The sequence below is a fragment of the Varanus komodoensis genome, unplaced genomic scaffold (genome assembly GCF_004798865.1).
Source record: "Varanus komodoensis strain SLA01 unplaced genomic scaffold, ASM479886v1 scaffold10, whole genome shotgun sequence".
Taxonomy (NCBI): domain Eukaryota; kingdom Metazoa; phylum Chordata; class Lepidosauria; order Squamata; family Varanidae; genus Varanus; species Varanus komodoensis.
Window position 1 is genome coordinate 5986368 of NW_025335269.1, and position 15765 is coordinate 6002132.

The 15765-nt window shown below is 46.2% G+C and overlaps 1 protein-coding gene across 1 annotated transcript in view; it reads right to left on the reverse strand.

The window, feature by feature from the left end:
* The window catches only part of ABCA13 (ATP binding cassette subfamily A member 13), a 197985-nt gene that overhangs the window by 52209 nt on the left and 130011 nt on the right, over positions 1 to 15765 (reverse strand). The window contains 3 exon segments of the mRNA XM_044419119.1: positions 10488 to 10603; positions 13523 to 13700; positions 14515 to 14569. Of these exon segments, the coding sequence (XP_044275054.1) occupies positions 10488 to 10603; positions 13523 to 13700; positions 14515 to 14569 (349 nt within the window).

Consider the following 15765-nt stretch of genomic DNA (forward strand, 5'->3'; position numbering starts at 1 on the left):
AATATAAAACAAATTAACAATATAAAATAAGTCGCCCTGGCCAGATAAAATAAGCAAATAATATTAACAATTAAAATGATGTTTAAATAAAAAGGTCTTCGCCTGGTGGCGAAAAACAAATAACGACAGTGTCAGGCGGACCTCTCTGGGGAGCGCATTCCATAGATGGGACACCACTGCAGAGAAAGCCCTCCTCCGAGTACCTACCTTCCTAATTTCCTTCACGGAGGGTTCCCAGAGAAGGGCCTCTCCCACAGATCTCAAGGGGCGGGCGGGCGGACATGTATGGACGTAAGCGCTCCTTCAGGTAACCAGGACCCAAGCTGTTTAGGGCTTTATAGGTCATCACCAACACCTTGAATTGGGCCCGGGCTTCAATGGGGAGCCAGTGAAGCTGACGGAGGACTGGAGTCATGTGAACATAACGCCCAGTCCCCGTCAGCAGCCTGGCAGCTCTATTTTGAACCAATTGAAGTATCCGGACCGTCTTCAAGGGTAGCCCCATGTAGAGCGCGTTGCAGAAGTCAAGGCGGGAAGTCACCAGTGTGTGTGTCACTATCGCCAGGCAGTCGTACTCCAGGTAGGGGCGCAGCTGATGGATCAGCCGAAGCTGAAGGAAAGCGCTCCTCGCCACTGCTGTCACCTGAGCTTCCAATGAAAGCTCTGGGTCGAGGAGCACCCCCAGGCTGAGGACCTTGTCCCTAAGAGGGAGTGCAACCCCATTCAAGACTAAGTTCAATTCACCCTCTCCGAAGCCCAATCCGCCAATCAACAGGACCTCCATTTTGTCTGGATTGAGCTTCAGTTTATTGGCCCTCATCCAGCCCATTACCTCGGCCAGGCACCGGTTCAGTACAGCCACTGCCTCACTTGGATTGGTAGAGAACACCTCCTGATGACCTCTCCCAGCGGTTTCATGTAGATGTTAAACAGCAAAGGGGACAAAATGGATCCCTGCGGAACTCCATGGCATAACTGCCATGGTGCAGAGCCATAGTCTCCCAGCACCACCTTCTGGAATCGGCCATTGAGATAGGAGCGGAACCACTGCAAAGCAGTGCCTCCGACCCCCAATCCTGCTAGCCTATCCAGAAGGATACCATGGTCGATGGTATCAAAAGCCACTGAGAGGTCCAGGAGAACCAACAGGGACACATTCCCCCTGTCCTTCTCCCTGCACAGGTCATTGTACAGGGCGACCAAGGCAGATTCAGTACCATACCCGGGTCTGAAGCCGGACTGAAATGGGTCCAGATAATCAGTTTCATCCAAGAGAACTTGGAGTTGTCCCGCCACCACCCGCTCTAACACCTTGCCCAGAAACGGGATGTTGGCCACTGGTCTATAATTAGTGGCCATCTCTGGATCCAGTGACGCTTTCTTCAGGACCGGTCAGACTACCGCCTCCTTTAAAGGGGCAGGCACCCAACCCTCCCTCAGAGAAGAGTTAACCACTTCCAAGATCCAGATCCCAATCCCGTGCTTGGAATTATTTATTAACCAAGACGGGCAAGGGTCCAATAGGCAAGTGGTGGGACATACTCGTCCAAGCACCTTGTCCACATCATCAGGCCGCAATAACTGAAATTCATCCATTAATTTTGGACCAGACGGCAGCATTGGTGTCTCCCCAGAAACCTCTGATTCACTAGTGGAGTCTAGCTCATGATGAATCTGAGCGATTTTCTCCCTGAAATGCATGGCAAAGTCGTCACAGCGGGCCTTTGAGGGTGGAACCAGATCTTTCTTAGGACCTGGACGAACCAGGCCTTGCACCACTCGAAAAAGCTCCGCCGGACGGCATTTTGAGGAGGCAATGGAAACGGAAAAGAAACTCTTTTTCGCCGCCCTCACCACCACAGTATAGGCCCGATAATGGGCTCTCAAGTGTGTTCGGTCAGATTCATCCCGTGATCTTCTCCACCTACGCTCTAGCCGTCTCCCAACCTGCTTCATCGCCCGCAATTCAGGTGTATACCAAGGGGAAGAGTGGGCTCTGCCCGGTGGGAGAGGATGCTTAGGAGCGATCGTGTCCACAGCCCTGGTCATCTCCACTTTCCACAGTTCGACCAGAGCCTCGACAGGAGCACCAGTCTTGTCAGCCGGAAACTCCCCCAGGGCCTTCAGGAATCCATCCGGATCCATCCGGCTCCAGGGGCGGACCCACGCAATCGGGTCTGCACCCTTGCAGAGGGAGAGGTCGCTCTCAAGCACAAACCTCACCAGGAAGTGATCTGACCATGACAGGGGAGTCAAACATAAATTCCTCACCCTCAGACCACCCTCTTCCTGCCCTGTCGAGAAAACCAGGTCCAGAGGGTGTCCACATTTATGGGTTGGGCCGGTGACATGTTGAGACAGCCCCATGGCCGTCATGGAGGCCACGAAGTCCTGAGCTGCCCCGGTCAGACCAGTCTCAGCATGGAGATTGAAGTCCCCTAGGACCAACATCCTGGGGGTCCTCAACACCAGGTCCGAGACGATCTCCGTCAGCTCAGGCAGGGAGACTGTTGGGCAGAAGGGTGCACGGTACACCAACAGAATCCCCAATCTGTCTCGGTCGCCCAACACCAAGTAAAGGCACTCCAGCCCTGGTCTCGAAGGGACCGGAAGTCCCATGAGAGAGATGGAGGCTCGGTAAACCAAAGCGACCCCCCTCCCCTCCCCTCCGGGCGTGAACAGTGCTGAACCAGATACCCGGGCGGGCACATTTGAGAGAGAGCGACATCCCCCCGCCTCTCGCCCAGGTTTCCATTATGCAAACCAGGTCAGCCCCCTCATCCACAATCAAGTCATGGATGAAGGAAGATTTATTGTTGACCAACCTGGCATTGAGCAGCAGCACCGTCAGGCCCGAGGGGCGGTTGACAAGACTACCTGGAACCCTCTGGCTGGGGGCAAAACCAGAAGGAGGGACAGGTGTCAACCATCTGTCCCTCCTTCTTCTACGCAGACACGTTAAGCCCCCACCGCTGTTACGTCCATTGCCCATGACCACCCCAATGGCGGCGCCCCCACCCTCCCCAGGAAACACAAACGTCGACATGGCCAGGGACGACTCCATAAAAACAAATTAAAACAGATTAAAATACAATTAAATTATAAAAACAATAAAAAAACTCCCCCTTCCCTCGGTGATGTGCCCCAGTCTGGTGGCGGCGACGGCAGCGGCAGTGACTGCGCAGCATGGCCCAGCAGGTAAACTGAGCCGCAGAGGGGCGCAGAAACCCATCAGGCAGGAAGATGATGGCATCCTCCTCCGCGCCATCAGCGGCGGGCCTAGCATGGCCCTGGTGTCCTCCGTGCCCAGGGTGGTCCAGCGATGGCCGCAGGAGCGGCGTCAGCTGGCCCCCGGCTCGGCAGTACGCCCCAGTCCGGCAGCAGCAACAGCGACAGTGCAGTGCAGCACGGCAGGTGGACCAAATAAAACATAGCCCCCGGCCAGCCCAGCCCCCTGCTCGGCCCCCAAACGGCTCCCAAACGGCGGCTACCGCCCTTTGGCCACCAGCGCTTTATGGGTCGCAGGGCCCTCCCCGAGCGCCACCCTGTCCCGGCACGCCTCTCACCCGCGCGAGGGAGGCAGGCCAGAGCCGGGTCATGGGCCGGTGGTCCTGGCCTCTGGAGGGCGGCGCGGCAGCCAGTGGCCGCAGGGGCATCGCTGCAAAGCGGCAACGCAATGGTCCAGGTGGCGCGGAAGGAGGTGGGCCCCGTCCGGCACGCAGTTCCAGCAGTTCCAGCCTCCACTTTTCCTCGTTTTGGCCTCCCTCCCCAGGAAGCACCACATCAATCCCAAGCACCCTCTTTCTCCTCCTCCTCCTTGCTCCACTGCTGCTCCTCCACTGCCTCGACCCCGTCACTCACTCCCTCCCTTCGCTCAGCTTCCCTCCCTGCACCACAGCCAGCAGCACAGGAGCCCAGCACGGGAGTGTGTGCACAGGCAGGCAGGCGTGTGGCTGCCTGGCTGTGCCTGCAACTACTGAGTTGGCAGGGTCCTGCCACTGTGCTAGGAGGGCAGCTTGGGTGCCTGCTCACATGTTGTGGGCTGGGAGAAGGAGGCAGGAGGAGGGTGCTGCCACCAGTGCTCGGCACGCCCACTTGCTGCTTGCCCACTCCCTTCCTGGCGCACCCACTGTGGCTGTTGTGCCTGCCTCTGGTCACCAGTTCGACACCACCTCTTGCGGCGAGTCGCAGCTAATGAGTGACATTGTCACCTGGCGCCATTACTCTTTCCAAATATGTGCATGGCTGCTGGGGCAACTTGGCTCATGTGCCAACAGAGAGGACTCTGCTTGTCCACTGTGGCATGTGTGCCATAGGTTCACCATCACTGCTATAGAGGAACCAAACTTGTACCCATGGCAGAACTGGCATTATATTCTGTCCATGAAGTTACAGTACCAGGGCTGAATATAAAATGTGAGAGCGTAACAGTAGCCACAGAAGCTGCTATGTCAGGAATGGTGTTGGATATTGACTGTAATTTACCTTCATGCAAAACATTGGTATAACCTTAGTGAATCAACACCTAAGGTTGTCAGGATTGTTCCTTCTAGGGGACCCTTAATGGTTCTGACTTACAGGAAAACTCTGTAATGTCTTGTAACCAGATGGTGTAGTAGTTAGAATGCTGGACTAGGGCTTGGGAAATTCAAGGGTCCTTGGGGCTCTAGTACCTATTTGCAATGCTTACTGGATGACCTTTGGCCAGTCATGGACTCTCAGCGTTGTTATTATGATAAAATGGAGCAAAATGAGGATCATGTAAGCCATCTGGGTTCCTTGTAAAAGGGAAATATGATGGGATATAAATGCAATCTAGTAATAGTAACAACAATAACAACAGCAAGAATTGGCTGTGGATATAAGAAATGTTGTCAATGTGATGAAAAATGCCATCCATTAAGGTGCTTAGCACTCCAGAAAATAGGTTTCTAGGGTTACCAGTTTCAACTATTTTGAGCAATAGGTAAAATTTCTCAGCATAATGATCACTGCAGATTGGACTAAGGATGTTCTAGTATCAAATCTATAATTCCCTCTGACACTCCTCTGAAGGGTCTTCACATGATGGCTTATGAAATTCAGCATTTTCTACCTGTCTTTCTCCCTCCTGTATAGTCAGTTTTAACCAATATGCCTGTAGACCTTCTCTGTCTGCCTGTTTGATACTTATGTGCTCTTTAATATTAAGATTCTGTTTAATTTCACATTACTTATTTCATATCCAGAGAGGTCTGCCTGGCGCTGTCCTTATATGCTTTTTGGTGCCAGGTCAAGACCTTTTTATTTAACCAATATTTTAAAGTTAATTAATTTTAATGGTATATTCATTTATTTAATTCATTTTAACCATGTTATTTTATACTCAGTCATGGTGTAGCCAATTTATTTATTTTAGGATTGGTGGGGTTTTAATGTTTGTAAACTTCCCAGAGAGCCCTCTGGGCTATTGGCGTGGTATATAAATGCAAGAAACAAACAAACAAAATGTAGGCATCTGCTTGAGATTGGAAACAGTAATCATACAAGTCCCGGTTCAGACTGTGCCCCTCTGGTGGAGTCTAACACAGTCCTTCTGGTTTAGCTGTCATACTGCTGGTGTGAGACTGGTGTGGTTCTGGGTTGTAGAAAAAAACTTTAAACCTCAGACAACAAAGTAATGCCTTTGGATCACTGCAGAATCATAATTTCTTCTACTGTTCAGCAAGGCAGAAGGATAAATAATTTGACTCATTTCACTAGTGAACATGTGATTTGGTAAGCTGATGTCATTATCTGATGTGCTTTTCCTAGCTGGTGAGGCACTACCTTTAGAGTAAGCATAGAGCTAATCCTGGGCAATCATTAAAGTTCTCAAATATGTTAATAAACAGATACAGTGTAGGTTTCAACATGGTTGCTTTTTCAATTGAAGGCTTTTCCATTCCCAGAAGATTGCCGTGTACACTCATGGTTCCTGTTTAGGTTTCCCAGCCATTTAAGTCCCCTTGATTTAAATCATAGCTGCTCGGAGAATGTAGCTCAGAATGGGCAATGAATTACTTGGACATCAAGTGCAGTAATGGAAGAGATCACAGTCCAGGGTCACCTTGGCTAGTAAGATGCTGATCAACTAATGGAGCAAGCAGTATACTAGAAGCCAACTTGATTCTCCAAGTGCCAGTCTCTATGTAATGAAAACAGTACCATCTATGCAGATTAGTGAAGTATCAGCAAGTTTGGGGAATCCCAGTGAAACAAGCTTGGAGCATTGAGAGAACCTAAATGGGAGTGGGCTTAAAAACCACTGAAAGAGGTGTCACTATGCCCAATATACACCAAATGCTGACTAGTGGCAGGCAGATGAACCAGGAAGGAAGGAAGGAGACAGGCATGGAGTATGCTGGAAGGGCACATGGATGGTGAAAGCCTGAGTGGCACTCCGCATGGCAACATTTTCTGCAGGTCTCACTTCTCGTATATATCCTGCCTGTTTTCAAGAGACTCAAGGTAGCTAATATAATGCTCCTCCTCCTCCTCCTCCTCTAAATCTTATCCTCACAATAAAAGAGCCTGTGACTGGTCCGGAGTAACCCAGTCGGCTCCATGACCAAGTGGGGAACTAGAACCCAGATCTCCTGAATCCCAGTCCTGCATTCTTATTTACTTACTTACTTACTTAGGAGATTTATAGGCCATCCATCACTGTCATTTCTGGACAGCTTATTCTTAATCACCACACAACATTGGCTCTTTTATAGTGGCTCTAACTGGTACCACCAGAAAGGACCAAATCAGTTTTGATCATGTTTTGCTGTAAGATTACAGTCTTTTCGTTACTGTTTGCTGCCTTTTGTTTCCCTTGGGAAAGTAAGATGGCATTCTTCTCTGTATCAATTATTTATTAAATGAAGGTGCATACACACACTCCACAACCCTGGTCCTGCTTTCCAGCGGACAACTTTGCCTTTCCACACAACCTCATCTCTCCAGAGGTGTTCCTTGAACAGTTTACTACATAAGCTTTTCCTCAGAGTGCTGCCACAGTAACTTCTGAGGAAGGCATATATCAAATCAAATTTGATCTATTTATTTGTATAGTCTTCATGCTACCACAAAACAAACATTTAACAAAAGGAATCAAATAGCTATAAAAATATTTACATAAAGTTAACACAAACCCAGTTCATCAGAATAAATTTAAAATGCATTTGGCACTAAAATAAATAGTTTGAACATGAATCTATATAAAATCACTCATGAATTTAAAGTTCTCGGTCTCCCTGATAAGGCACAGGATTCTCCTTTAAGAATTGTTCTCAGTGGAGTGTAGCTCTGACTTACCCAACCTGGGACCTTCCAAATGCTGTAGATTTCAGCTCCCATCATTCCCAGCCACCATGGGCAATAGTCAGGAATGCTAGGAGTTCGGTCCAAAACATCTGGAGGGCATCAGGTTGTGGGAAGCTGCTGTTGATTAAAAACTTGGCGGTCTTTGCAGTTAAAGATTTCAATTGGTGCAGAGTAAGGCAGTGAGGCTGCTGACGAGGACTGGCAGATACAAGCAAATAACGCCAGTCTTCTACCATCTGCCTTGTTTGCCAGTTGAAATCCAGGCCCAATTCAAAGTGTTAACACTAGCATTTAAAGCTCTGAATGGCTTGGGGCCAGGGTATCTAAAGAAGCGTTTCTTCCCATATGTGCCTACAGGGTCCCTTGAATCACCACTAGAGGTTCTTCTCAAGCAGTCCCTTCTCCAGAAAATGAGGGTGGCTACAAGGAGAAGGGCCTTCTCAGTAGTGGCAACCCAACTCTGAAATCAGCTGCCCAAAGAGGTTTACCTGGTGCCTTCTTTTCATTCTTTCTGGTGCCAGGCAAAGACCTTTTTATTCACTTGATATTTTAATTGTTAAGACAAATTTAATGATTTTATAATACCTTTTATCTTATTTTATATCTTGTTGTTGTTTATATCTTTTATTATGTCTCTGTTGGCAAAAGATTTGAAGTTTTGTGAAGTTTTATAATGGCACTTGGTTCCTTGATCGTTGGATTTTACTGTTGTATAATTTGTTAGTTTTAATATTACCCATTTTATTGTATATTTCTAATCATTTAACCCACCCAGGGAGCCTTCCTGGCTAATGGGATGGGATATAAATCCAATCAATAAATAAGGATAAGAAAAGCTATGCTGGATCAGACTGAAGGTCCATCTAGTCCAGCACTCTGTATAAATGGCAGCAAAACAGCTGGCCAAAGGATCTCTCAAGCAGGATGGGGGTAAGACCTCAACCTGCCCAAGCTCCTCAGCAACTGGTGTATGCAGGCATGCCATCTCTGATAAGGAGGCAGCCTTATATAGCCAGCAAGGCTAATAGCCACAATAGCTTCCTCCTCCATGAATTTGTCCAACCTCCTTTTAAAGCCATCCAAATTAGTGGCCATCAGCACTTCATGTGGCAGCAAAGTTCATAGTTTAACAATACATTGTGAGAAGAAGTACTTCCTTTTATCTGTCTGAAGCCTCTCACCAATCAGCTGCATGGGATGACCCTGTGTTCTAATGTTATGGGAGAAGGAGAAAAATATCTCCCCCTCTACTTTCTCCACATCATGCCATACATATCTCTATTATGACTCCCTTTACTTTTCTTTTTTCTAAGCAGAGCAGATTGTTACAGTACCATGGACAGACCATCCAAACTATTTCTAAAATCTGGCCCAAATATTGTTCACTCAGCATATTATACAAAGGGCAATATATAATAAGATGTGCAAGATATTCTACCTGTTTTAAGCCACAAGGACAGGAACACTCAGAATATGGCCTGTTCCTACTAACAGAGCTGGGAAGGCTTTCATTGCACAGCCAAGCAGTCTGAGGGAAAAAGCCTGACTTTAAATATCCGATTTTATTTTATGGTGGAGCATAAAAAGATATTAAACTGATAGGCTGGAATGATCATCTGGCTCACCCAGCAGCATCAAAAGTGAATCAACATCCCTCAGATATTCTCAGGTTCTGAAGATTACCTTACATCAGACCAGTACGATTCTCAGCCTGCCAAACACAGCACCAGCCATGCATGGCAGTCTGCGAGAAGTATGATAAACTCATGTCTTTGCTCCCTGCCCAAGATTGTCACAACTGGGGGTAGGGGTGGTAGAACTGTCCAATATGTTATAGGCCACGGCACATGGCTGGATGCTGACTGTGTTCAGCTTGGGGGTGGTTACAAACAGGGAAATCTTGGTATGCTTGTGATTCTTGTTCCCTGAAGCAAAATAATAATACACATTTGCAGTCACAGAAAGGAGTTCTGAATGCAGCTCCAGATGTTTGAAGTGATTTCAGATCCAGAGAAAAATAACAGGAATGCTGATACACTTAAATGCTACTCATTTAACTAATAAGGAGGGCTGAAGAGACCCATTAAGTCACGTGCAGCAACAATAGGGAACAATGATGGCTTAAGCTATCGGGGAGACTGATTATAAGGATTAGTCTGTATCAGACTAGAACATTTGCCAGAAAACATCCAAATGTGGCACACTGTTTTCTGATCAGGGAGAAATTCCGATCTGATTTGTAGAAAGAAGAGATGAGAAAATTGGCAAGCCCAAGCTCACTGGCATTTTCTGATTTCAGCTTCAGAGCTTGGCTCAATTCATCTCACTCCAGAATGCAAATATTTGTGGGGGTCTGTCTGCCAGGAATACCTTGGAAAAGGATGTACCTTTTATTTAAGGGCAGTGAATCCAGCTTTCCAGAACATATGGTCATACTGGCACTGAGCACGATTTTGGAAACCCCTGGACTTAAACAGCAGTAAGTTCTACTTTTCTGCTCCTTTTTTTCCCATGGTAATCCATCCAGCTGCTGAAAATTCTACACTGTGAGTTAGGAGATTCTGCTGAATGGGGTGATCTGGGTATAGGAGAAGAGGTTTCTTCAAAAAAAATCAGAAGAAGGGGACTTCCATGAATGGAGCCCTTCCTTTTGTGGGAGGGAGATCCTGGATATGACCTGATAATGTATGATGTATTACCCCTTCTCTGATCAGGTAGGATGAGAGAATCTACACAGGATCGGAGCAGTAAATCGCTTATTGTTCCTAATGGACAGTGAGGTTGCAGCAAAATAGCTGAAATCTAAAAAGATTTTACTGGCTATGTTGGGTATTTTTGTGGACTTCCGGGATGCACTGAAGACTCCTTTAACAAAGATACACAATTGGTGTCTAATACTAAAAGAATATCATACAAGCTCATGGGTTTTTGGAAGTTTTTTCCTTCTAATGAGTGTGGAAAACTTTCCCACCACTTCCCCTACTGAGTCTTAAGCCTCATGCTGCAGCTTGTTCTCTCAATCTGTTCTGTGAAACCCTAATCATCTACAAAGCAAAAATATCATGCTCCCAAGCAGTAGGGGGAACAACAGTGTTCAAGATGTCTGCTTCTGAAACATCACCTATAGCTCCAGAGCAGCATTTCCAATCACCTACCCAAAAAGAATCAGCAGGAGAGCAGTAGCTGCCAAGTTCTCACAGAAAGTGAAGGCTGATAGCTGGAAGATGCTAATAATGCCAATACACAGGCCGACAGAAACAAGATACAAAAGCTGCAACTCAAAAAGCAAAGCATTAATATTGATGTTCTTTATGCAAATATCACCAGTTAATGTTGGATGTAAATTGATTTGCTCCAAGCAATTCTCATCCATCTTGTAATTACATTGCCCAATAGGAAATGCACCTTGCATTCTGCAAGTATCCATATATTCCTGGCTGCCACTGAAAACTCCCATACCCCAGTCTCTTAAAACATGTGTTGGAGAAAGCTAACACACATACATGCATGGCTCGTCCCACTTTCAGATGCATGCTCCTGGCTGCTACCACAAATTTGCCTTTCCTAATCCAAGTGCATGGAAGAAGAAAATGACTGCCACAGAGCTCTCTGAGTGGCCATGGGACATTTTGGATCCCCTATCTAAGCTCAGAGAAAGCTTGCTGACCTTGGAGGGAGCACTGGGGATCTCCCCACCCGCAGCTGACACAGACAGAACATGCCAGTTGCCTCTCCCACGGAAAGCAAGCTCAGAAATGTGGGAAAGGGGCATTTCACTTGGGAGGTCAGGAAGCAACCAAGCCTCAAGCTTCTCCAGTCTCTTTCCCTCCCCGCTGCAAATGCTTTCATTAAATTGTCCAAAAAAGTCCATCTAACAAAAATACAGAGCACAAGGATGGGGAGCAGAAGATTTCCTTTGCCACTCCTCCCATCCTGCACAGGATAAGAATAACCTTCCAAGTGCAGAGGCTTGCAGAAAACAGAATAGGATTGTGGCCCAGGTAACATGAAGCATATCCAAGCATTTGGTGTATTCCTTAATAGTGTAACAATTCCAGTTTTCTTGTTGCTTAGTAAATGTGTTGCTTTCGGCTAAGCATGTGCCAAACATCAGGCTTCTAGATGTGAGAAGTGCCCCAACAATGTTGACACTGCATGAGTGCGTTTGTGGATCTGTCTGTTCCAAGCATCTTAGCACTGAAAGAGGTCTGAGATATTGCCAGAGATGTGAATACCTAGGAGCGGAGGAAGCAGAAGCAATCGGTGGTGGTGGGGGGGGGGTGTTTTAATGCATTCCCCCCTGCCCTTTTATGTTTCCTTCAGAATATTTTTTGGGAAAGTTATTTTTCCATTTCTTTTTCATGATTTTTTTCTGTTTTTTCCCCCCAGGTCTTCACATCTTCAGACATGTCACAGGAATACCATGACTAGGTCCCCTGCTCCTTTTGCTTTCCCTTTTATTCATTTATTTATATTATTTAGAGAACTTCTATGCTGCCCCATTCGCCGAAGCCTCGGGGTGGCTCACAATCATAAATAAATAAACACAATATAAAACAGTATAATTTAAGTCGCCCTGATAGGCTGGACGTCCACATGGTGGGCATGTTGTGGGCGGAGCCGGCTGGTGCTGGAGGTCAGACTAGATGGCCCGGGAGGTCCCTTCTGACTCGCTCTGTTTTCTATGTTTCTATGTTTCTATGTATTAACAATTAAAATAACGTTTGAATAACCTCTCTGGGGAGTGCATTCCATAGATTGGGCACCACTGCAGAGAAAGCCCTCCTCCGAGTACTTACCCTCCTAATTTCCTTCATGGAGGGTTCCCAGAGAAGGGCCTCTCCCACTGATCTCAAGGGGTGGGCGGGCATATATGGACGTAAGCGCTCCTTCAGGTAACCAGGACCCAAGCCGTTAAGGGCTTTATAGGTCATAACCAACACCTTGAATTGGGCCTGGACTTCAATGGGGAGTCAGTGAAGCTGAGGGAGAACTGGAGTCACGTGAACATAACGCCCAGTCCCCGTCAGCAGCCTGGCAGCTCTATTTTGAACCAATTGAAGTATCCGGACCGTCTTCAAGGGCAGCCCCATGTAGAGCGCGTTACAAAAGTCAAGGCGGGAAGTCACCAACACATGTGTCACTGTCGCCAGGCAGTCATTCTCCAAGTAGGGGTGCAGCTGATGGATCACCCAAAGCTGAAAGAAAGCGCTCGCCACCGCTGTCACCTGAGCTTCCAGTGAAAGCTCTGGGTGGAGGAGCACTCCCAAGCTGCAGACATTGTCCCTAAGAGGGAGTGCAACCCCATTCAGGACTAAGTTCAATTCCCCTTCCCCGAAGCCCGATCCACCAACCAACAGGACCTCCTTCCAATTACCAGCTCCATATGGTGCAAGTGGAAAGAGTTATGCAATCCCTGACTCAGCACCACTTCCTCAATCTTCAAAGTAGCCTCATAGAGCTGTGCAAGATGCCACATCACATCCAGTTATGATCCTTACAGTAAAAAGAAATATGTGGACACTAAGGATTCAGTTCTAGCTTTGATGTGAAACTGCCATAGCACTTTCTTCCTTCAAAAACAAATTAAAACTGCTTTAAAAACTATCCACAAGCACTGTATTAATCACTATTCTGGTTCCCCTGACTAGAGATGTGAAATTCCCTTCCAATAAATTCACCATTATTGATCAACTCTTTTTGCTTTCCTCAGGTGTTTTGCTCAAGCAGGAACCACTAACATCACCTTACAATTTGGTTCAGAAAGAAATTGGCAACACTATCAGACCTCCTTCCCTCTCCTGCCTTCCTCCCCCCACCCCCAGCATCTGCTTCATTATTAAAATTTGGCCTTCTTTCACTCAAAGGCACCCCCCCCAAAGGGATAATCTTCCAGGGACCATATTCCACCAGTGTTCAGAGCGAGAACCAAAAGTAGGCAGGACCAGTCTTTATCTGGACACCCCCTTTCCCTCTCTGTCTCTCCCTACACCCCCAGTTTTCCTCTCCACTCAACAGGCTGGCTGGAGAGGAAAAGCTGCTCTTACCAAAAGTCTGAACTGATCACTTGCAAGGGGCTTCTGAATGAGTCCAGGAGCCTCAGGCTGCCTATGCTGACCTATATATTTCTGTAACAAAATGGTCGCAAGCAGTGTTCACAGGCAGAGGTGATGTCATAGATAATACTTACGATGTCATAAAGAAAATTAGCAAACCAGTATGTCCTGTAGCCAAGTTCAGGGATGTGCTGAAGCCGCTTTGCCCCAGATACCCTGTCTTTAACCACTGAGCTTCCAATGGCGGCAGTAAGGATGGAGAACCCCAGCATGATGCACAGGGCCACTCCACACTGACGGACATTCTCCATTCTGGGATCCAGAAGAAATCAGTGTCATTCAGACAACAGTGCCATGATGTCTCAGCCCTTTCAGAGTACAATCATGTGCTGATTGAGACAGAAAACAGTCCTGTAAGTCCCAGCATCATCCCACCTTGCCCTACATGTCCTGGTATGCTGGTTGGGAGAGGCGGAGAACTGCAGAAGGTCTTTTTGCCCCATCTAGACATGCAGCTTTATTCTCAGACCTCCTAAGACCACTCAGTCAAATCCGTGCATGCAGCCATTCTCCCACTCTGTCATACACTTAGTATAGGAAAGCCTAGATTACACTGCTGTTATTTATACTGCCAAGTTCCCTGAACTTGAAATTTGCAAAACTCCAGAAGGTTTGAACCTTGAGATCTGGAGACAATGTTTTAATGAAAAATATCTCATTTTTCTCATATCTCTCATTGGAAGACTTCAGCTGTTACAGATGGCCTATAAATACATGTGTGTGTGTGTGTGTGTGTGTGTGTGTGTGTGTGTATTTTGAGCAGAAAGTGTGTGGCATTTGTGAGGATGCCAGTGTTGCATCCAGTAGCAGGCACATGGTTGGTTCCATTAAGCCAAAGTAATAGGAAATGGTTGTGTAGTTGCCCAACAGCTACATGCAGGATTCTTACTAATGCAGCCAACATGAAGATGCCGGAGCATGGCCCCCTACTTCCTAGTATCAATATCATCCTGAAGGCCAGCTGGTAGTCTTAATGAGGAGGATTCTCCAAGTGAACTGTCAGCCCCTCAGGTACCATATTAACTACTCAAGTTGGCTTCTGTTTTACATTTGCTACAAATCATACATCTTATCCTCGTCTAGAAGCGCTCCTCCATATGGACAGCTGTAGAGTGTGATTCCTGTAAAGAGAAAGCGACCATAACATATTTAAAGTGATGAGCTGTTGAATAAACCAAGCTTTACATCAGATTTTGATCAAGCTACATTTGAAGTAAGTGCTTCTCCCAAAAATTGCATTGTTGGTAACTTAGCATAGAAAAGTGCAACAGGATGGGTAAATCTCTCAATTTTGGTTCCATTTATTTTCTCAGTTTTCAATTAGGTTTGGTTCCCCTGAATTCTACTCCAGTGGACAAATTCTGTTTTTAAAAGTTACATGAACACTGGTATGCATTTTTGTGCATGTTCCTATAATTTTTTTCTGTGCTCTTTTTTGAAATTCCTGAATTTTGTGCACATTTTTTCTATGGTTCAGATTTTTGTGAGCTGTGTAGCTTATGGAACTTCACTATAGCTTACGGAATTTTGTGTGCACTTTCCTCTGATGTGCACTATTTGTGTGCACTTTTTTGAGTACAGAATCATAGCACAACATTAAAGAAAATATTAATTCAGATGCATAACTTTGTTCCATTTCACTCCTTGGTTTGGCAAACTTCAGCTATTAGCTGGTAAAGAAATTAATTAATAAATTAATTATTCCATATAACAATTCAAATGGAATGTATTTAGGATTTTAAACTAAGTTACTTAGTACAGAACATTGTTTTTTAAGCTGACAGGAAAACCAACAATAGTGTAAACAGTTTCCTGCCCTCCAGAAATCTGAAATACGTTGTTGTTGTTGTATTACATTGCATTTCTACACCTCCTGTAGCCAGAGCTCTCTGGATGGTTCATAACATTTTAAGTCACCCATCCAGATTTCAACCAGACCCAACCCTTCCTAGCTTCCAAGGTTAGCCAGGATCAGGCACTTCCGGCTACATGAAGGCCTTGGAGCACTGATACCTATTTTTCCCATCAGCCATCTGGAAAACATCTCTAAGCTTTAAAACAGAGATCCAAATAATCATCATCATCGAGACTACATGTAAGAGGTAAATATATTATCAATGTAAAGTAGGAATTACTCAGGGTAATTCTACCTGGGTAACTGGTAAACTATGGGGTATGTTCACAGTACTGCTTAGAATTTCAAGAAGCACTGAGAGAGAGAAAATCTCAGCATAGTTTAGCAAATTTAGCAAACAATTTCCTTCTGGAGCTGTCTTTTCTGTTTCCTGCATTTCCATCATATAACTGTTCCTGATCC